Genomic DNA, 21,871 nt, shown 5'->3' on the forward strand with positions numbered 1-21,871 from the left:
TCTTTAACTCCAAGATAAAAATATGATTTAAGGTCATTAAAATAAAGCTCTTAAAAAAGACTTTCTGGACCCAAAAGTTAGGACTTCCAAATTTAAAAGTTCAATGGATGAAAGACACTCACTAATAGCCTTGAAGGTCAAGAGGAAGAACTTTCTCACATCACGGCAAAAATAACAAGAGATAAATATTAAATACATATAAATATAAATGATAAATATCATAAAGAATATGGAGAAGAGATCTAGAAGACTTAGTATATGAGGGGTTCTAAAAAAAAAAGAGGTGAAACAGGAATTAAATGAAAAATAATAAAGAATAAAAGATAATTATTGATTGCAAGACCTGAGGCTTTAATGACTGAGTTTCTAACAGGATTGCTGAAAATCACACATGTACATTCTGATAAAGCTCTTAAACTCCAAAAAAAAAAAAAAAGAGAGAGAAAAGAAAAGAAAAAGGAAAAGAAAGAAAGAAAAGAGATTTTACAATCTTCTAGAAGAAAGTCCCAAATCACTTAAAAAGGAAAAAAAGAATCAGATCAGGATCACATTTCTTCCCCTCCCCCCCCAGGATCCCATTTCTTATCTGTAATACCAGATTTTTTTTTTAAAGATTTTATTTATTTATTCATGAGAAAGACACACACAGAGAGAAAGAAGCAGAGACACAGGCAGAGGGAGAAACAGGCTCCACGTAGGGAGCCCAATGTGGGACTTGATCCCGGGTCTCTAGGATCAGGCCCTGGGCTGAAGGCAGCACTAAACCACTGAGCCACCTAGGCTGCCCCTGTAATACCAGAATTTTAAAAACAGTTGTAGTAACAGGGGCACTTGGGTGGCTCAGTTGGTTAAGCATCCAACTCTTGGTTTCAGCTTCAGGTCATGATCTCAGGGTTGTGAGACTGAGCCCTGCTCTGGGCTTCAGGCATGTAGGAGTTTACTTGAAATTCTTTCCCTCTCCCTTTGCCCCTCCCAATGCTCTTGCACTCTCTCTCTCTCTCTAAAATAAAATAAATAAAAACTTAAACAAAAAAAGTGGAATAACATTTAGAGACTATCATGCAATGAACTTTGTTATACATGCAGCCAATTCTCCATATTCACGATACTTGTTCTTTAAAGCTGCTACAGACACTGAATTAGACGATATGTTAACACTGCCGCTAAAGTGAAATACAGGGTTAGGTTCCTGCCAGCTTCTGGTGACACCATTTTCATCAACTGATCACTACGTAAGTGTTTTAAGATGCCTCATGTAGGGACGCTTGGGTGGCTCAGTGGCTGAGCATCTGCCTTCAGCTCAGGTTGTGATCCCAGGGTCCAGGGATCAAGTCTCACATCTGGCTCCCTGTGAGGAGCCTGCTTCTCTCTCTGCCTATGTCTCTGTCTCCTTCCGTGTCTCTCATGAATTAAGAAAAAAAAAAGATGCCTTATGTAATGTCTATTGATGATTCATTAATAAACTCAGGTCTGAGTTAACTTATCTAACATACATATTCTCTCTGAAAGGCATGCCACAGTCTTCTTGTGCTGAGGAATCCTAGACAGCACATCATTCATTATACATGGAGGCCATCTGAAACTATGAAATAGTTTCAAAAGCACAAAAGTGTGAAGAACATGGCACCTAAGGGAGCTGTTTACAGTGTACCAACTGAAAAAAAGAAAGTAGAGTTGCCTTGTTCAACACTGGGTGACTCAAAAATTTTTTGCTGCTCTGCACACATCTGAGAATTCTGCGAGAATGGAACAAATACTGATTGGAGGATTACAAATACATTTTACCAAGTAAGCAAGATTTGCAAATATGGAATCCTAAAACAGTGTAAGTTGAACTATAATTAAAGCTAAATGGGAGGGATCCCTGGGTGGCGCAGCGGTTTAGCGCCTGTCTTTGGCCCAGGGCGTGATCCTGGAGACCCGGGATCGAATCCCACATTGGGCTCCCGGTGCATGGAGCCTGCTTCTCCCTCTGTCTGTGTCTCTGCCTCTCTCTCTGTGTGTGACTATCATAAATAAATAAAAAATAAAAAAAAATAGCTAAATGGGTAATAATAAAAGTACTAAAGAAAGATTGTTAAATACAAAAGGAAAAAAATGCAAATTAGATATAAACACTATTTCACATACATCATTGTCAAAAATTCCAAAGTGTGATAATGACAAAGCCCAAACAAAGTCTGGGAAAACTAAAATTCTTATACACGTTTTCTGGCATACAAACTGGTTTAATTATTTTAGAAAGCAATTCGGCAAAACTAGTAAAGTTGAAGATGCACATGCTGTATGATCAGCAATTAATTTCAGTTCTAAGTATATACAGCCTATGTGCACAAGGAGACATATTCAAAGAAGTTCACTATAGCACCACTGTGTTTTTTTGAGAGAGAAAAGAGAGTGCACAAGCAGGGGTGGGGGGAAGGGCAGAGAGAGAGAGAGAGGGAGAGTGAATCCCAAGCAGGCCCCACCTGAGGAGAAATTAAACAGATGCCCAACCAACTGAGCGATCCAGGCACCCTCAGCACTGTTTCAACAGTAATAAATTAGAAACAAATTAAATGTCCAACTATAGAGAAACAACAAAACATGTTCAAAGTGTGAATTTTAATGAATGAAGTAAGTCTGCATGGATCAAATTAGGTGATTTCAAAACCCTAAAGTTGAATGAAAAAATCATGTTGAAAAGGATACATACAGTGGGACAACATTTATGTGAAGTCTAATAAATGAATGTATTATTTTCAGAAACATATTTGGGTGAAGTATAAAAGCATTTATAAAAGTGAGACAACTGTGGTACTGTGGTCACCTCTAGGACCAGCGTGAGAGAAAAGGATGAGGTGGGGGAGGATGATTTGAAATTGCAGGCTGCTGTTCTCCAAATGTGGCCCAGGTTCCCCTGGTGGAGATGATGACCTTGGGATGCTTCCCGGGGAGCACCAGGTCAAAACTATTTTCACAATCATATTAAGATGTTATTTGCTTTTCGCACTCATTCTCTCACAAGTGTCTAGTGGTTGTTTCCAGAGTACATGCTGTGTGATATTACAACGGATTGAAAGCAGGTCAAAATAATCCAGTTATCTTCTATTAAGACAGAAAACAGATTTGCAAAAATGTAAAACTGCCACTTATATCACTAATTTTTCTTAAAAACAGTTATTTTCCATAAAAATGTTATTATGGGTCTGTAACTTTAAAACAATTAGTAATTTTTTTAAAGTATTGTTTTAATTTCCAAAACAGTAGGTGGCAATACCCATGACCCTATATAAACAAAACCCATCTAGGTCTTTAATAACTTTTAAAATATAAAGAGGTCTCAAGACAAAAAAGCTTCACTGCTGATTTAGATGTTACCTCTAATAATTTAATTCATTAAAATTAGCTGTTCCTTGATACTTAAGTTCAACGCTACTTGGGACTTTCAGATGTTGCTGTTAGGAAGCAACCCCGCCCCGGATTCTGTGTGGCTCACTCCCTCAGTTCACTCACATGTATCACCACTTGCAATAGGCCTTCCAACTATCACAGCTAAGAGAACCATCTATCTTTTTATCTTTTTACAAAGCACTTATGACCTTGTATTATGTATTTGTCTACTGCTCAGTCTCTCCCACTAGATGGGAAGCTCCTTGTTAGCAGGTGTGTCCTCCTTTTCCCTAGAACCCAGAAAGGTGCCTAGCAATAACAGGTACTAATTTACTATAATTTACTATATTTATTACATAAGGAACTGATAAAATTTTATCAATTCTCCAAAAGGGGAATTTATAAAAAACAAATAAAAATATTGCTTAAAGTGGATGGTAGTATAGGTAGCTGTCAGTTTATACATCTGAGTATTTGATATATTATAAATTTATTTTTTTAAAGATTTTATTTATTCATTCATGAGAGACAGAAAGAGAGAGAGAGAGAGAGAGAGAGAGGCAGAGACGCAGGCAGAGGGAGAAGTCGGCTCCATGCAGGGAGCCCGACGTGGGATTCGATCCCAGGTCTCCAGGATCACGCCCCGGGCCGAAGCCGGGCTAAACCGCTGAGCCGCCCGGGCTGCCCTTTAATTATAAATTTTAAAATAACTTTTAACTTTCTCCATTTGCAGATTACATCTGTAAAAAACCTAAAGATTTCACAAAAAAACTGTCAGAACTAATAAATTTCGTAAAGTTGCAGGGTACAAAAATCTATTGCACTTCTATACAACAATAGTAACTATCAGAGAAATTAAGAAAACAATGTCATTTATAATAGCACGAAAAAGAATAAAATACTTAGGAATAATTTAAGCAAGGAGGTGAAAGATCTATAAATGAAAAACTGTAAGACACTGACTAAAGAAACTGAAGACATAAATAAATGGAAAGATATTCTGTGCTTATGGGTTGGAAGAATATTATTAAAATGTCCATGTTACCCAAAGTTATCTATGGAGTCAATGCAATCCTTAATGAAATTCAAATAGCACATTTTACACATATAGAGAAAAGAATCCTAAAGTTTATATGGAACCACAGAACACCCTGAATACCCAAAGCATCTGGAGAAAGAACAAAGGAGTGTATCGCACTCCCTGATTTCAAACTATCCTACAAAAGCTCCAGTAATCAAAACAGTATGGTATTGGCATAAAAAGAGACAGAGATCAATAAAACAGAATAGAGAGCCTAGGGGGGAAAAAGCATGCACAATCATTTGATTTTTGACAAAAAAGCCAAAAATACACAATGGAGAAAAAAAGACAGTCTCTTCAATAAATAATACTGGTAATGATAGCCACATGTCAAAGAATTACACTGGACCCTTTTCTTACACCATACACAGAAATGGACTCAAATGTATTAAGAACATAACACTTCTGTATGTAAAACCTGAAACTGTGTATCAGAATAAAGTGTAGGTGATAAGCTTCTTCACACTGATGCTAGCAGCACTGATTTTTTGGTTTTGGACCAAAAGCAAAGGCAATGAGTGCAAAAATAAACAGTGGGATTACGTCAAAGGGAAAAGCTTCTGCTCACCATGAAAAGGCAACCTACAGAAGAAAATACTTGCAAACCACACATCCGATAAAGGGTTAACCAGGGAAGAGCCAATAAAATCCTGAAAAAGAATGCTGCCAGAGGACATGTCTTAACATATTAAAATTTAAGACAAAGCCACAATAAAAAACATCATTATTAGATCTGAAATAAATCCCAAAACACAAAGGATTTTCAAGTAAAATAAAGATGGTCTTTTAATCCAGTAGGAAACGACAGTTTATATTGTAAGTGATGTTCACCCAACTGGCTATCTACCTAAAAGGAAATCAAGTTGAACTTCTATCTTCATACCATTTATAGGAAAAGAATTCAGAAGACAAATCTTAAATGAACAAGAATAAAATAAAAATCTTTGGAAAAATATATATGTGACTAAAGGCATAACCTGTGGACTGGGGAGATTTACCTTAAACAAGAAACCTACAAGTTATATAGGACAGAATAAAGTAGAAAAAACTACCTTACAGAAAGCAAAAATTTTGATGCAAAAGAAAGCTTAAGGGAAAAAAAAGCTGCAATGCTGATCATAGATAAAGGAATTGAAAAATAATATAATTTTGTAAGTTCCTGTATATTATCAAGAGCAATACTATATAGCAATGTGTATTATATACTCATAATGTTAAAGGAATTCATATAAATTCTTCAAAAAAAGTGAACCACTTACCAAAAGTCAATAGGCAAAAGATAAAAACAATTCATAGAAAAGTACTTCTAAATGTACAATAAATATTGTATTAAATGTTTACATTAAAGTAACAATGAAATATTGCTCCCCGCCAACCACAATGGAAAAAATTCAAAACAATGATAACACCTACTGCTGGTCAGGATATAGGGAATGTACACTCTCATGTATTGTTAATAGGAATAAAAATTGCTATAATCTTTCTGAATGTAATCTGATAATATCTATTAAAAATACACATACCTCCACCCAGTAACCTCAATCCATAGAATACATTCATATTATATTTGGCAGCTATTTAAAAAGAGTTAATTAGATCTACATCAGGAAATCTGAAACATAAATTCATGATTTATTTATCTTTGAGTGGAAAATTTTTTTTAAGATTTTATTTATTCATGAGAGACACAGAGAGAGAGGCAGAGACACAGGCAGAGGGAGAGAAAGCAGGCTCCTTGTAGGGAGCCTGATGCGGGACCTGATCTCCGGATCAGGATCACACCCTCAGCTAAAGGCGTCCGCCTTTAAAGGCTCAACCGCTGAGCCACCCAGGCATTCTGATAAAATTTTTAAACAAGACTAAAATTTTTATTTTTTAAAAATCTGATTTATTTATTTGAGAAAGAGAAGAAAGAACACAAGCATGGGGCAGGGGCAGAGGGAGAAGGAAGAACAGGCTCCCCGTTGAGCAGGGAGCCTGACCTGAGACCAAGACCTGAGCCAAAGGCTTAACAAACTGACCCACCTAGATACCCCAAAACTTTTATTTTAAACAAGCAATCCACAAAAAATAACTAAAAGTTCATGATAAAAACAGCCTTTTTAATGTAATCACATTTATTTAAAGTCATAGGTGTATCATATAGCTGTGTATCATAAAGACATTTACAGTGATTGTCATCAAAATGCAGTTATCTCAGAGGTAAGATTTCACTAGAATTTTATTCTTTTTTGTATTTTATGTGGTCTAAATTTTCAGACATGACCATATATTATTTATATAACCAACTTCTGGGTTTATTTTTAAAGCAACTTAGTTACCTTCTTATTCCTCTCCTTCCTCTGCTGAATCAGTTGCCACATCCTATTAATTTTACCTCTGCAATGCTCCTCCAATCTGTCCTCTCCTTTATATTCTCAAGGTTTAATCCTTCATCATTTCTTGCCTATAGTGCCGAATTAACCTAGCTCACCACTTTGTCCCCATTATCACTACCAGTTTGTTTCCTATGAAAAAATGCATACTATACTATGCCAATTCCCTCCTAAAAACCTGGGCACTTCCACAGACTATAAAGACCAAATTTTACCAGACCACTCAAAATTCTCCAGCCTAACTCCAAACTATTGTAACCATCCAACTCCCATTTACTTATTCTCTCATTCAACAAAGATTTATAGTGTGCTGGACTAGCTCATATTGTAGACACTGTTCTAAGCACCTATGGTACGTTAGTGAACAAAAAGCTAGATCTACCTGCCCTGACCTTCTGGAGTTTATATTCTAATGGGAATGGGAGGAGAAGGTAGAGAGGGAAATAAGAAATAAATATAATGAAGACTTGTATGGTACATACAGACATAAACACAGTGAAGTAAATTATGCAGTATAGTATGTAAGGAGACAGTCATTACAGGAGAGAGAAAGGCAGTGATGGGCTGAGGCAGCATGGAGGCTGCACTCTTTAAATAGTTTAACCAAAGCAGTCCTCACTGAGGTGAAGTTAACAGACTTGAAGGTGGTGAGAGGGGTCAGTCCTGGGTACTTCCAAGTAAAATGCCCTCCACCCCAGACTCTATGTAAAGGCTGTAGGATGAGAGCCGGCCTGGCCTGCATGTTCCCAGAATAGTAAGGAGGACAAAGTGGCTGAAGCAGAGATAAGCAGAGAGGGGTAAGAGATGATGAAGCCAGAGAGGTATCAGGACAAGAGTCTAGACCAGAGCATATGGGGCCTCCTAGGATCAATCATAAGAACTTTGGCTTTTACTGTGAATGAAATAGGGAATATAACAAACACTGAATGCCTGGGAGTTTACCTCCTCCCAGGGGTAGTCCTTAACTGATTTGTTTGTGGATAAATTCTCAGGCCTTCCTTGTTTTGTCTCTGACAAGGACAACTCTGAGTACAACCCACACTGTCTCCACAGCTCCCTGGCAGGACCCAACCAAAGTTACTTTCCATGAAGTATATCTCTGTGTGGTTTTCTTCCTTTTCATGTCCCACTTGCCCACAACCCTGCTGCTTTTTCCTGGAACACTTTCTAAGGTTATATGAATGGTCACAGGATCTGCTTCTGAGAAACTCAAGAGAGGAAAAAGTTTTATGTGAGATGTGGCATGATTTATTCAACAAATTGAATGCCGAACCATTAACTCTTCTTAAAACATATAATTCATATGCCCATGTCTTCAGACATGCTGGGGTTTTTTTTTGCTGAGGAATAATAACACCTTTCTTTCCTCCCCTTTGGAAAAGCTCTACTCATTTTCCAAAATGCAAACACAGATGATGATTTCTTGCTGCATAAAATCCTTTCCAGCCTCTTATGGCAGTATGTTTCTAGTGGTGCCACTGCTCTGTTAATTTAAGGATCAATTTTTTGCATTTTTAATTTTTATCCAGCCTCATATCATTGAAAAGAGACCTTATTTTGCTTTTTTTAGAATTATTCCCAAAGTGCTTACTTGACACACTGCTTTGCACGCAGTAAGAATCAATGCAACTTACTGAATTTGAGAATTCTTTCCAAGGTTTTCTTCTCATACTGGGCCTAATGTCAACCTCACAAAAACCTTAGTTTATTTTTTTTATTATTTTTTTTTATTTTTAAACATTTTTTTTTTATTTATTTATGATAGTCATACAGAGAGAGAGAGAGGCAGAGACACAACAGGCAGAGGGAGAAGCAGGCTCCATGCACCAGGAGCCCGACGTGGGATTCGATCCCGGGTCTCCAGGATCGCGCCCTGGGCCAAAGGCAGGCGCCAAACCGCTGCGCCACCCAGGGATCCCAAAACCTTAGTTTAAATCTAAATAATATGCAGCAGAAATAAATTAATTTTAATATGACTGAGTTTTTTGGTTTTTATATGAGGATTTGATTACAGCAGTTTTTATGCTTTGGCTATAAAGGAGCACAGAGAATTGGAGCTTTTAAGAAATACATATGCCATAAAAAAGTCTTATAGTACTTACTTTGGGGAGAGCACCGGAGGACTGACAAAAGACCGAAGTGCATCCTTCACCATGTCTTGCATGAGATGGGTTCCAAAAACTTTTTTGTTATCCACCAAGAAAGTGGTCTTAAAATAAATTATGTATTAGTAATGCTGTCACAACTTGACATACTGTACATATATAACTGTCATTACTGTGACATGAACACACTTCTTATAAATACTGGAGAATACAGAAGAGATTAAAATATAAAAACCTGATGGAAATCAATCAATAAATAAATCACTATTTCTAACATGGGTATTACTTATTAACCCATATTTAAGATATATTCTGATGAAGGAAAATAAACAAATGTCCAAGAAAAAATATTTCCCAAGTCAAGGGTAGTGATAGTAAACTAGTCAAAATGAACTGACCAGTCTGAATATGTCAAATAAGCTAATACATAAGAAAGAGGGTGATTCATAAATTATGAAACAGGAAATAGCTATCAGTATTAATTGATCATCTTTCTCTAATGAACATCTGGGAATACATACACACTTTCTGAAACTGGAAAAATAGACTTCATAATTAAATTTAAAGTATTATTTAATAATAATTTACATTTAATTTTCTCCATGAACAAGGGAGAAAATTACCATATTATGCCTTTCTTGATTTCCTAACACATTTGGATTGTTTCCAGTTTTGGGTGATCATGAACCAAACAGGTATAAACATTTACATACAAGTTTCCAGGAGATCATAGGATTTCACTTGTTAGGCAAACATCAAGCAGGAGTAGGATCTGTATATTTAATTTTATAAGAATCTGACAAATTGTTTTACAAAGTGGCTGTAGCAGTTCACATTCCTATCAGTAAATACATCCTTACCACCAGCACTTAGTATTGTCAGTTTTTCTTCTTAAAAGATATCACAAAAAGTGGGTAGTGTTATTTTACTGTGGTTTAATTTGCATATCCCTAATCCAATTATGTTCAGTATGTTTTCATACTGAAGTGTTCAAATTTGCTGCCCATTAAAAACTGGGTTGTCTGTTCTTACTGCTGTGTTCACAGAGTTCTTTGTGTAATACAAGTCTTTTGCCTCACATGGATTTGCAAATATTTTCTCCCACTCTGTAGTCTCTTTTCATTTTCTTAACAAGGTCTTCCACAGAATTAGTTTTAAATTGGTCAATTTATCATTTTTACGAATTGTTTTTAATGTCATACCTAAGTATTCTGTTTTCTAAAGTCACAAAGATTTTCTCCTATCCTTTCTTGTAAAAGTTTTATAGTATTATATTTTAGATTTATGATGCATTCTGAGTCAACTTTTTTTGCCTATGTCTGTCCAAATGTTCTTGGACCACTGTTGAAAAGGATACCATTTCTCCACTGATTTGCCTTTGTGTTTTGACAAAAATAACTGATCATTTAATAAGTGATCAGTTGATCATGTTAACTAATAAAGAAATATATAACACAGTACTATATAATAAAGGACTGATTAAAGAATAAGACTTATTGGCTTTCCTCTTGGTTCCACAGATCCATTTTGCCAACACCATACCTCTCCTGCAGTCATGTAGTTGAGTTCCCCAACTTTGCTCTTTTTTGCACCACTGTTTTGGCTATTCTAGTTCCTCTGCCTTTCCTTATAAATTTTAGAATCAGTCTTTGACATCTACAAAAATCCTGCTATGATTTTGATTGAGACTGCTCTGTATCTGTAGATCAATTTTGGGAAGAACTAACTTTTTAGAAATATTAAGTCTTCCAATCCATAAACCAGATATATCTTTTCATTTATTTAGGTTTTTGTTTTCTTTAACCAGTACTTCATAGTTTTTTAGCATACAGGTTCTATAAATAGGTGTTAGTTTCTACCTAAGTATTTAGTTTTTTGTGTTGTACATAGTACTGTTTTTAAATTTTTGATTTCCCATTGTTCATTACAAATATATAGAAATACAACTGCTTTTCGTATATTGATCTCATCTCCTGTGTTCTTCTTAAATGCACCCATCTGGTCTAGGAACATCTTTGTAGATTCCTTGACATTTTATATAGAAAATAATGTCTGTAAAAAAAGTATTTTTTCCTTTTTCAACTGTATGGTTTTTTTCCTGCCTTTTTTCACTGGCTAAAATTGCCAATACAGCTCTCCCTCAACTATGTCCCAATAAACCCAGTGTAAGTTGAAAATAATCTACGTTGCAATGAATTTATTTAATACATCTAACATATTGAATATCATACCTAGCCTAGCCTACTTTAAACATGCTCAGGGCACTTAAATTGGCCTACTGGGGGCAAAATCATCTGACACATAGCTTATTTGATAATGAAGTGTGAATATCTTCTGTAATTTATTGAATAATATAGTGAAAGTGAAAAGCAGAATGGTTATATCTGTTTACCCTTGTGATCATGTAGCTGAGTGGGAGTTGTGGCTCGCTAGTCATGACCAGCATCATAACAGAGTATTACACTGCATAATGGTAGCCCAGGAAAACATCAAAATTCAAAATATGGGGCATGGTTTCTACTAAATGTATAGTGCTTTCATATCATCCATAAAGTTTATAATCATAAGTTGAACCCTCTTAAGTCATGAACTATCTGTACAATGTTGAATAAGAGTGGGACTCTTTACTCCCCATCTTAGGAGAAAAGGATTTAATCTTTCATCATTAAGTATGATGTTAGCTACAGACTTTTTGTACATACCCTTTATCAGGTTAAGGAAGTTTTTTTCTATTCCTAGTTTTGCTGAGAGTTTTTATCATGAATGGGTGTTGAATTATGTCAAATGCTTTTCTTCAATCTGCTGAGACTTTAGATTGTTTTTTTTTTTTTTTTTTTTTTTTGAGACTTTAGATTGTATGGTGGATTACACCAACTGATTTTTGAATGTTGAACCAGGCTTGCATTCTTGGGATAAAACCAACTTGGTCATGATATATTATCTTTTTTTATATACTGCTGAATTTGAATATGATAATACTTTAAGGTTGTTCTATCTATGCTCATAATATGTCTACAATTTTCCATGCTTTAATGTCTTTGTTGGGTTTTGCTACTGAGATATTGCTGGCTTTATAAGTATTGTTGTTTCTTCTATTTTCCGGAAGAGATTGTATAGAATTGACCTGGAATTTTCTTTGTTGGAAAGTTTTAAGCTATGAATTCTGAATTCAATTTCTTTAATAGATACAAGATCATTCAAGTTATATCTTTGTGAGTTTTGGTAGTGTCCTTCAAGAAACTGGTCCATTTCATCTCTGTTTTTGAATTTATGGACATAAGAGTTGTTTAGAATATTTCCCATATATCCTTTTGGGGACTGTAGTAATAATACTCTTTTTCATTTCTGATACTGCTCATCTGTACCTTCTTTATTTCTTGTTCTATCTGGTTAGAGGTTCTTCAATTTTATTGATTTTTTTTTTTTGTTTTTTAAAGGCTCAGTTATTTTTAAAGTATTGTTTATTTAAGTAGTCTCTACACCCAGCAGGGGGCTTGAATTCAACGGGAGATCAAGAGTCACATGCTCTTCTAACTGAGCCAGTCAGGAGCCCCTTTACTGATATTTTCAAAAGAACTAAGTTTTTGGTTACATCAATTTTCTTTACTGTTTATCAATGTTTCCTATTTTACTGATTTCTGCTTTTATCTTTGGTATTTCCTTTCTTCTGCTTGCTTTGAGTTTCATTTGTTTTTGTTTTTGTTTTTTTTTAAGTAGAAGCTTAAATTATTCAGGCTTTTCTTTTAAAATTTTAACTCAAGTATAGCTAACATACAGTATTATAATTAGTTTCAGGTGTATAACACAGTGATTCAATAATTTTATACACTGTAAAATTCTCACCATGGTAAGTGTAGTTAACCATCGTCACCAAATTCATTACAATATTTTTGACTATAGTCCCATGAGGTACTCTTCATCCCTGTGACTTATTTATTTTATAACTGGAAGTCTGTACCTCTTAATCCCCTTCACCTATGTCACCCATCCTCCCCAAACTCCAATCCCACTGGTGACCACCTTCTTTTTCTCATATAAACATTTAATTTTGTAAATTTTCCTCAAAGCACTTCCTCAATTATATCCCAAAGATTCTGTAGGTTATATTTTCATTTTCATTCAGTTCAAAATATTTTGTAATTATCCTCAAGATCTCCTCTTTGGCTCACGAGTTTTGCTTAGAAATGTGTTAATTTCCAAATATACTGAAAATTCCAAAAATCTTTGTTATTGATTTACCAGTTTAAGTCCAAAATAGAGAGCATACTTTGTATGATTTTAATCATTTTAAATTAAGGTTTGTTTTACAGCCCAGGATATGATCTTGATGAATGCCTACAATACTTCTAATCACAAAAATGTAACATTAACTGTTGAATATCCTTTAAAAGCATCTACTTTTGTTCCAGCAATCAATAAAACAATGTTAACATATAAAATTTGATGTTTAAAAAAGTATTACAATACTAAATAGAACTCACTTGCAATAGAGATCTTGAAAGAACACAAGGTGATTGTTCACTAAATTCACAGAAAAAATCCTGATACACAGAGAAAAAATAATGTCATTAACAGATTTAATAAAAGCTGGAAATGTTTGTATATAGCACGTCATTTTTGTCAGAATTCTGAAAATCATATACTACCAGAGTTAAAATAGGACAAAGCGCTAAGGATCATTTCTATAGGAATTGTCTTAATTGTATCAATGGGACAATGGATGATTTTTGAGACTTTTTATTAATTGACCAAAAGTACAACTGTGTGGATACCAATATTAAATTTGTACACTATGAAAATAATAGCATTAATAATAATTTGCTGACAGCAGAGGTTTACTTCCTACTTCACAGAAATAAATACCAAGTAACCAGGCCAAGTGGATTTATGTAACTGTTCCTGATTCTTCTGACATCCAAGATATGCTTAGAAAACTATATATGGGTTTATACATAGATAAAAGAAAAAAGGTAAGAAAATATACTACAATGTTAACTTCTGTAGATTATAGTAGTTATTATTTTCATATTTTTCTGTATTTTCCAGACTCATGATCCTCAATTTAAATGAGGGCTCTTCTAAAACTTATCAAATTTCTCTAGTCAATTCACTTTTTCACAATTAACTTTTATACTCTGCTCACACTTCTCAAAGTAAATGTTCTCTAGTATAGATGTCCTCCCACTTAACATTGCAAAAAAAATTAAGTCATCTACCAACAGGAAATCCCTCCACTTCTGGCTCTAAACGTTATCTAACATTTGTACTCCGCTTCTTTCCTTGCCCACTTCAACAACGGAAGCCCTCTATTTGTATTACAGACTCCATTCCTTCTATTCTTTTCAGGAACATTACACATTGTCAATAATCCATCCTTATCTAGATATTTAAGTTCTCCCTTTATTCCAGATCCTCCCATTTATATTTATGTAGTCAATTTCCTCCAGTTTGAAAAAGAAACTGTTACATGCTCCACATTTCTCTCTCCACTGCTCCCTTCTCAGCCAGACTTTCTGAAAGAGTTGACTGAACCGTCGTCTCTATCCAAAGGCCCCTCCGTCATCAACACATGCTAGTCTAGTTTTTTGCTCTAGGCATCATGGTCCTCTAATACCACATCAAACCAACATTTGTTGTGGACCTTATTCACTTCTTTCATCTGACCTCTCAGCAGTATTTGACAGGACTTCATTCTGGTAAAATAAAACCTTTCATGAGTTTCTTCCTTTGTGGCCACTTCTCGGGTCTGCTCTGGGGTTCAAAGTTTAGTTCCAGATTATTTTCTTTTCTCAAGCTATATGCTTTTTCCCTTACAATCTTCTCCACACTCATGCTTTGATATATCCAAATTACATATCTAGCACAGATTTCTAAACTCTATCCATATAGTATCTATTCAATATCTCTGCATATCTCAAAGGCACCTCAAATTCAGCTTCACTACGACTCTCAGCTGACTAAAGGTCTTTGAGAGTTTCCCCGTTTGAACAGCATCACAACGTATCAAGATTTGCCAGTTGGAAATTCAGAGACCTTCCTGAGAGCTCTCTCATGCCCCATATTTAATTCAACAACAACAAGCTATCAATTTTTGTTCATACACAGTTTGAACTCTGACAAGCCACATCATCTCCCTGCCATCCTTCTAACTCAAGTTACCATCCTCTCTCCCTTGGACTGCAGTATGGTTTCTTAATTTATCTCCCTATGTCTACTGTGGTCCCTTACACCATGTCGTCTCTATATGGCTGCAAATTGTTAATTCAGTTTCTTTTTTTTTTTTTTCCTTAAGATTTATTTATTTATTTATTTATTTATTTATGATAGACACAGAGAGAGAGAGAGAGAGAGGCAGAGACACAGGCAGAGGGAGAAGCAGGCTCCATGCCGGGAGCCCGATGCGGGACTGGATCCCGGGACTCCAGGATCGCGCCCCGGGCCAAAGGCAGGCGCCAAACCGCTGAGCCACCCAGGGATCCCCTAATTCAGTTTCTTAATTGCCCCACCCATATTGATCTTGCATAAAGTTTGAACGTGAAAATGCATAAACATGCAGAGCATAAACTATAGAGTCATAACTGACATTTTGGTATTTGTTATTCCAATCTTTTTAAAATTGAATTTGCCTGTTTCTGATAAATACTTCTCTGTGTGACAATGTATAAAACAGATAATATATTCTGAAACATAATTTGACATCCATAAACATTTCCCTGTGTCAGTATTTTCCTCTAACATGCTTTGTAATGTCAGTATGGCATATATTCTACACATACTATATATAGGATGGTAGTGTCAGTAGTGGGCATTTAAACTGTTTTCAGTTTTTCTTTTTTTTTTTTTTTTTTTAAGATTTTATTTATTCATGAGAGACACAGAAAGAGAGAGGCAGAGACATAGGCAGAGGGAAAAGCAGGCTCCATGCAGGGAGCCCAATGTGGGACTCAATCCCGTAACTCCAAGATCACACCCGGAGCCGAAGGCAGACGCTCAACTGCTGAGCCACCCAGGCGTTCCTGTTTTTAGTTTTTCAAGATTACAAATGATGATGAACCAAATACCTCTTTAGTTCATCTTTGCATATATCTTAGATGATTTTCTTAACGCTAAATCTCTAGAATGGGAGTTGCTGGATCAGGCTATATACATTTTTAAGACTTTTGAGAGGCACAGCCACAGAAGTACAGTAGAACAACTATTTCCCTCCAAGATTAAGTATTACTGTACTTTTCAATCAAGTTGTTATAAATTGTATTTCTTCAATTACTAGTAAGATTGTACATTTTTCCTGTTTACTTCTTTTTCAGTGTGTGTGCTCATGTCCATTCCCAATTTTCCAGAGATGATTTATCTTGGATATAAGCACACCTTATAATCTGGCACTTTATCCTAATCGTAACAGGTTTCTTATACAAAACCATCAAATATTTGGTCCCCTCTCTTCTCTAACTTTAATCTTCTCAATTCTTGGCCTTAGCCACATTCCCCCACTACCACCACCTATTCCTGTCCCAACTGTTCCAGGGATCCAGACTCTTCCCCTTCTATGCCCTCTTTATGTTCAGTGCTGGCAGTCCAGGCCAGGCTCTCCCAGCCCCCTCTATTTATTGTGTGTGTCATTCAGCATTCACCTCCCTGACAAGGCAATCCATAACCCTCTGCCAAAAGAGAAAATTCCAACTGTTGCATTATTTTTTCTTATTCCAATTCACACTGATGGTCTTCTAAAATCCTACAATTAATCTGAATACAAATATATATTCATGTAACAATTAAGAATCCAAAAAGAATGTGACATAAGATTAAAAGCTCTATTCTAATTCCACATATGCCACTAACCAATCATCTAAATTTGGTAACAAGCCCTCTAATTCTTACTTTGTTTAGCTGTACAATGAACTGCAAAATGAACTAGGTTATGTCTATGATCTTTCCTATCTTTAAGATTCTATGGTTCTTAAGACAGAATAAGAACAAAACTACTAAAAAGAAAGCAAACAGAAATGAGGTAATAAAGATACAATCATGAAAGTTTCACTAAGGAATGAAGACTTAAGCTGGGCTTAAATGACAAAGAATTAGAAGGCAAAATAAAGTTATTACAAGAAAGAGCACAAACAAAAGCACAAATCTTTGTTGACCATCTACATCTCAGTCTGATGCTCAAATTCTAGGAATGTAAGCAAGGTATTTCATCAGCTCAAGGAATCCAGGTACAGAAGCAACCTGGAACCAGCAAGGAAAACCTCACATAGAAAATGACATGGGCTGGGAATTATCTGCCGCTATGCAAAATTGTATGAAATAAATTAGTGTAATTATGTCTAAATAACAACACTATTATTTTGCATATCTTCTACCTTCGTAACCTTTATAGACATTGCTTTTTTGTACTTTAATCTATGCAGAAGAGTAACCAAAAATATGTAAAAATGGCAAATTGAATTTAAATAAAATATATTAAAACATATGTAAAAATGTATATACTCTTTCACCCAGCAACTTCATGGTTTGGGAATTTACCTTAAGGAAGAAGGAAGCAGACAATATGAAGGTTCACCTACAGAGATGCTCATTTTAGTAGTTTATAACAGTAAAACACTGAAAATGACCTAAACGTAATTCCATATGAATGGACTAGAAAAAAACTGTGATATATGCTTACAATTGAATATCATGTAGCTATTTAAATAATGTAGAAAAATGTGTACTCATTGACATAAAAAGAAAGATATTCATGATACAGAGATTAGTGATAGAAGCAGGCTACAAACAACATGATCTATTTTTTTGTATAAAAGTATACATTTATGTGTTTATGTATATATGGATATGCCTATATATGTGTACACACCCACACACACCCACACGCATATTTATGTATAAAAAGTTTTGAAGACAGAATCCAGGGTTTAAATCCCCATTCTTAAAACTTGGGTGAATTATCTAAACTTTAGTTTTTTTAATCTCTAAGATGGATAATATACAATCCTTAAGAAGATTAAATAGAAACAAATAGACAACACACATACAACACTTAATTCCCGGCTATCAAGGAAAATAAGTAAGCAATATTATTTACCTGAGACAGCTTCTAAAAAGTGATAAACTATTCTGTTGTTCAATCAAAATCATATTCCAGAAGAGAGATTTGTACTTACCAGGATACAATGCAAATTTGTTAAATTGACCACTTCACAAACAGTTTTTATTCTATCTATCAATCTTGCAAAATAGTTGACCATTTCTTCCCTTTTAATTATTTTTGCATATCGAGGGAAGGTAGGTGGAAGTAGCCTCTGGTTAACAAGGGGCTCAAAACCCATCATAATTGGATGATCTAAAAAGGAAAAATAAGGAAGATTTTCAATGCTTCACTGCATCTTAAATTTCAAATACTAAGAAATATAAAAAGAGAAACGCCAATTTCAAAAGCATCTTCAAATTCTTGTCACAGTATTGTCTAAATGAATTTTATAGTTTACAAACATCTATACATGTGCATTTTAAAAACGAGATAAACAGATTTAATAGCCTAAAAATTGTACTTCCCACCTACATGGAACTGATAACAGTGACAGAAAGGGGTTGCTAAAATTAACCATAAGCTAAAAGTGGGACAGAAAGGGGTTGCTCAAAATTAACCATAAGCTAAAAGTGGGACCAAAAAAGTGAATATATTTCTTTAAAAAAAAAAAAAAGCAATGCTGTAACCATGAGATTAACCATCTCATGAGAAAACCATGAGATTGCAGAGAAAAAGGTAAAATGGGATGTCTTCCCTTCAATCACTTAACAGTATAATCAACTCAAACTCAGTTACATAATAACATAAAACAGAGAACAGTCCATGCCCCAACCTCATGAGTCTGGAATACATTTGGTACTGACATTAATTATAGAAGAGTGCTTTAAAATATAAATAACCTTTTATAAGAGACCTAAAGGTGATCTCCTCTTTCCCACACTCTGTCCACTGTGACCTCACTTTTCACACTAGTGCAAGACTCCAAAGTAAGTTTCTCTCAATTTGAAATCTAAAATGAACAAGTATATGAAATGAGAAGTGATTAAGAATCTGGGAATTGAGGTTCTCTTGTTATACTACAAAGAGGCTATAAACCAAAAATAAATAAAATGGCTTCAGATGTTACTGAAAGATAAAATTAAGCTAAGTATGGGGTGCCTGAATGGCTCAGTCTGTTAAGCATTCAAACTCCTGATTTCAGCTCACGTCATGGTATCAGGGTTGTCAGAGTGAACCCTGCCTCAGGCTCCACTCTGGGTGTGGGGCCTGCTTAAGATTCTCTCCCTTAGATCCTCCCCCCCTAAAAAAAGTTAAGTTAAGCAGGTGTCATTATTAAGAATGAAAAGACTGGTATTTAACCAAATTATAATAATGCTCTTGTGACATATGTAATTATTCCTAAAGATCAAACAAATAAAGATGCCCCCTAAGCTTCTTGGTCTTCTTCTTCTTCTCTGTACTTAAGTCCTCCCTGGTTGAAGTTATGTATTCTTATACAAATTCCAACTTAACTCATGCTTTCCAGGCTAAAATCATTAGCCCAGAATCCTCCTTCTGGGCTCCAAACCGGAATTCTAACTGCATAATGGACATTTCTACCTTGGTACCCTATATCATCTCAAAAGGCACATGTCTAAAAACTACCATTATCTTGTCCCAAACACTGCTACTCCTTATATTCCTTATATTCCCTTTCTCAATAAAATGACCGACAGCCCTTGCAATTGCTTAGGCCAGAAACCTCCTTGTCTGATTTATTCAGTGCATAAGTCTTAAAAGTATTCTACATCCTAACATCCACTGACCACCCCCCCTTCGCTTATACTGTCATTGCAAAAGCCTAACTCATTCCCCTAAGCTGAATACTCCCTCCTTAATTCTGTACACTGCCATCTCAATTGTTTTATCTAAATGACAATGTGATTTCATTCCACTAATCCAAAAATTTGTTGGTTCCCTATTTTATACAGTACAAGATCACTGCTAAGGCACTGGATGGTACTTTAAAATTCCTGCCACTCCTATAGAAAAAAAAAAATCTGTACTCCAATGAAAAACTATGCACTGTCAGATTGATTCAAGGCAGCTATTTTACAAATCTATAAACTTTAGGTAACTAACAGAAGACATGCAAATTCTGTCCTGGCAGAGATTCACCTGACTTCCTCCCAACTCTACAGAAGAGTTTTGCCTCCACGTATACTTTCAATATTCCAATGCTCCAGGTAAATTTGAAAAATTTTAAAAGATTTTTATTTATTTGAGAGAGAGTGTGAGAGAATGAAAGACAAAGAGAGAGAAAAAGAGAGAGAACATACACAAGCGAGGGGGAGGGGCAGAACAAGAAGCAGGCTCCCCAACAACCAAAGAGCCTGACATGAGGTCTGATCCCAGGACCCTTGGATCATGACCTGAGCCAAAGCAGATGCTTAACTGACTGAGCCACCCAAGCTCCCCTAACTTTGAATGTTTTAAAACTTCATGTCTAGTTATTTCACTGACTTCAACAAAATCCTTAACACATATTCATTTTTATATCTGTATGAGAGTCACAGTTTTAACTTTTTTCTGAGTCACCTTTAAACATGCTCCATTTCCTAAGCACCTAAGCTATAACCAAGCCCACTGACTTACAAGTATCATGATCTCTTATGCCTCTTTATTTATTCACTATTTGCTCTGCCTATAAAATCTACACCTATTCTTAGCCTGAGAGACCTACTATAGCTTGGATTCCCTCTTATGCTTGGAACCCCCTGAGTACTGTGTATATATACTGCTACACTATCCATGTGAGATTACATGAATTCTCCCTCAGCTCTTTTGAAAGAGAAGAACTGGGTTGTGTCCTGAACACCTAAATGCCTGGCTCATAAAAGACACTGGATACATGTTTTGTGAATGACAAGATTTCATACTCAAAATAAAATGAAAGACTGTTACCAGTATAACAAAACAGTCTGAATTTCTGATTTATAACCTTTCATTTAAGGTAAGTGTTGCAATGAGGATTCTGTAAGAAGTTTCTTTACCATACCAATATGAATACATTTTGGGCTTTAATGATAAATGCACAGAATCTAAATACTCAAATACTATATTATCTTTATTTTCCCTGAAAGCACTCTAATTTTCATCTAAAAGTATTACCCAGAAATATTCTCTTATTCTTAATAGACATATCTTAAGGCTTTAAACCATAAATAGGGATCCCTGGGTGGCGCAGCGGTTTGGCGCCTGCCTTTGGCCCAGGGCGCGATCCTGGAGACCCGGGATCGAATCCCACGTCGGGCTCCCGGTGCATGGAGCCTGCTTCTCCCTCTGCCTGTGTCTCTGCCTCTCTCTCTCTCTCTCTCTCTCTGTGACTATCATAAATAAATAAAGAAAAAAAATTAAAAAATAAATAAATAAATAAACCATAAATAGAAGATACAGCTACTCATGAAAATCTATATTACCATGAAAAGTAAATATTAATGGGAAATGGGCATCAAATATATTCTACATTTTTGTACGAATTTAAACATGCAACATAAAAGGTTGCCTGATTGGTTATGCCTCTCTTGATTTTGGCTCAGGTCATGATCAGGGTTGTGGGAATGAGCCCCAAGTTGGGCTCCATGCTTAGCACAGAATCTGCTTGAGATTCTCTCTCTCCTTCTTCTTCTCCCCCTTCCCCTGCTCACACAGGCACTCTCTCTGAAATAAATTAAAAAAAGAAAGCAACATAAAACAGCATTAACATGTAAAACGAATTCAGCTGTCCTACAGACTACAGGGGTTTATAAGCAGCATTCTTGACCTACACCCGCTAGATGCCAGTAGCATCCCCTTAACTATGAAAACCAAAAATGGGTCCAGACATTACCAAATGTCCCTGGGAGGCCCCAGTTGAGAAACACTAGTCTAG

The 21,871-nt window shown here is 35.5% G+C and overlaps 2 protein-coding genes across 9 annotated transcripts in view; one reads left to right on the forward strand and one right to left on the reverse strand.

The window, feature by feature from the left end:
* The window catches only part of GOLM1 (golgi membrane protein 1), a 69,149-nt gene extending 67,590 nt beyond the window's left edge, over positions 1-1,559 (forward strand). The window contains exon 10 of the mRNA XM_077904878.1: positions 1,510-1,559. Within this exon, the coding sequence (XP_077761004.1) occupies positions 1,510-1,544 (35 nt within the window). The 3' untranslated portion in view covers positions 1,545-1,559. The remainder of the gene's footprint in view (positions 1-1,509) is intronic.
* Positions 1-21,871, reverse strand: part of NAA35 (N-alpha-acetyltransferase 35, NatC auxiliary subunit) — a 108,038-nt gene that overhangs the window by 14,758 nt on the left and 71,409 nt on the right. For all 8 annotated transcript variants that reach the window (XM_077904834.1, XM_077904795.1, XM_077904814.1 and 5 more), the window contains 3 exons: positions 18,095-18,273; positions 13,415-13,474; positions 8,931-9,037 (listed from right to left, as the gene is read on the reverse strand). In XM_077904834.1, coding sequence (XP_077760960.1) covers positions 8,931-9,037; positions 13,415-13,474; positions 18,095-18,273 — 346 coding nt within the window. The remainder of the gene's footprint in view (positions 1-8,930; positions 9,038-13,414; positions 13,475-18,094; positions 18,274-21,871) is intronic.

The sequence above is a fragment of the Canis aureus genome, chromosome 1 (assembly GCF_053574225.1).
Source record: "Canis aureus isolate CA01 chromosome 1, VMU_Caureus_v.1.0, whole genome shotgun sequence".
Taxonomy (NCBI): domain Eukaryota; kingdom Metazoa; phylum Chordata; class Mammalia; order Carnivora; family Canidae; genus Canis; species Canis aureus.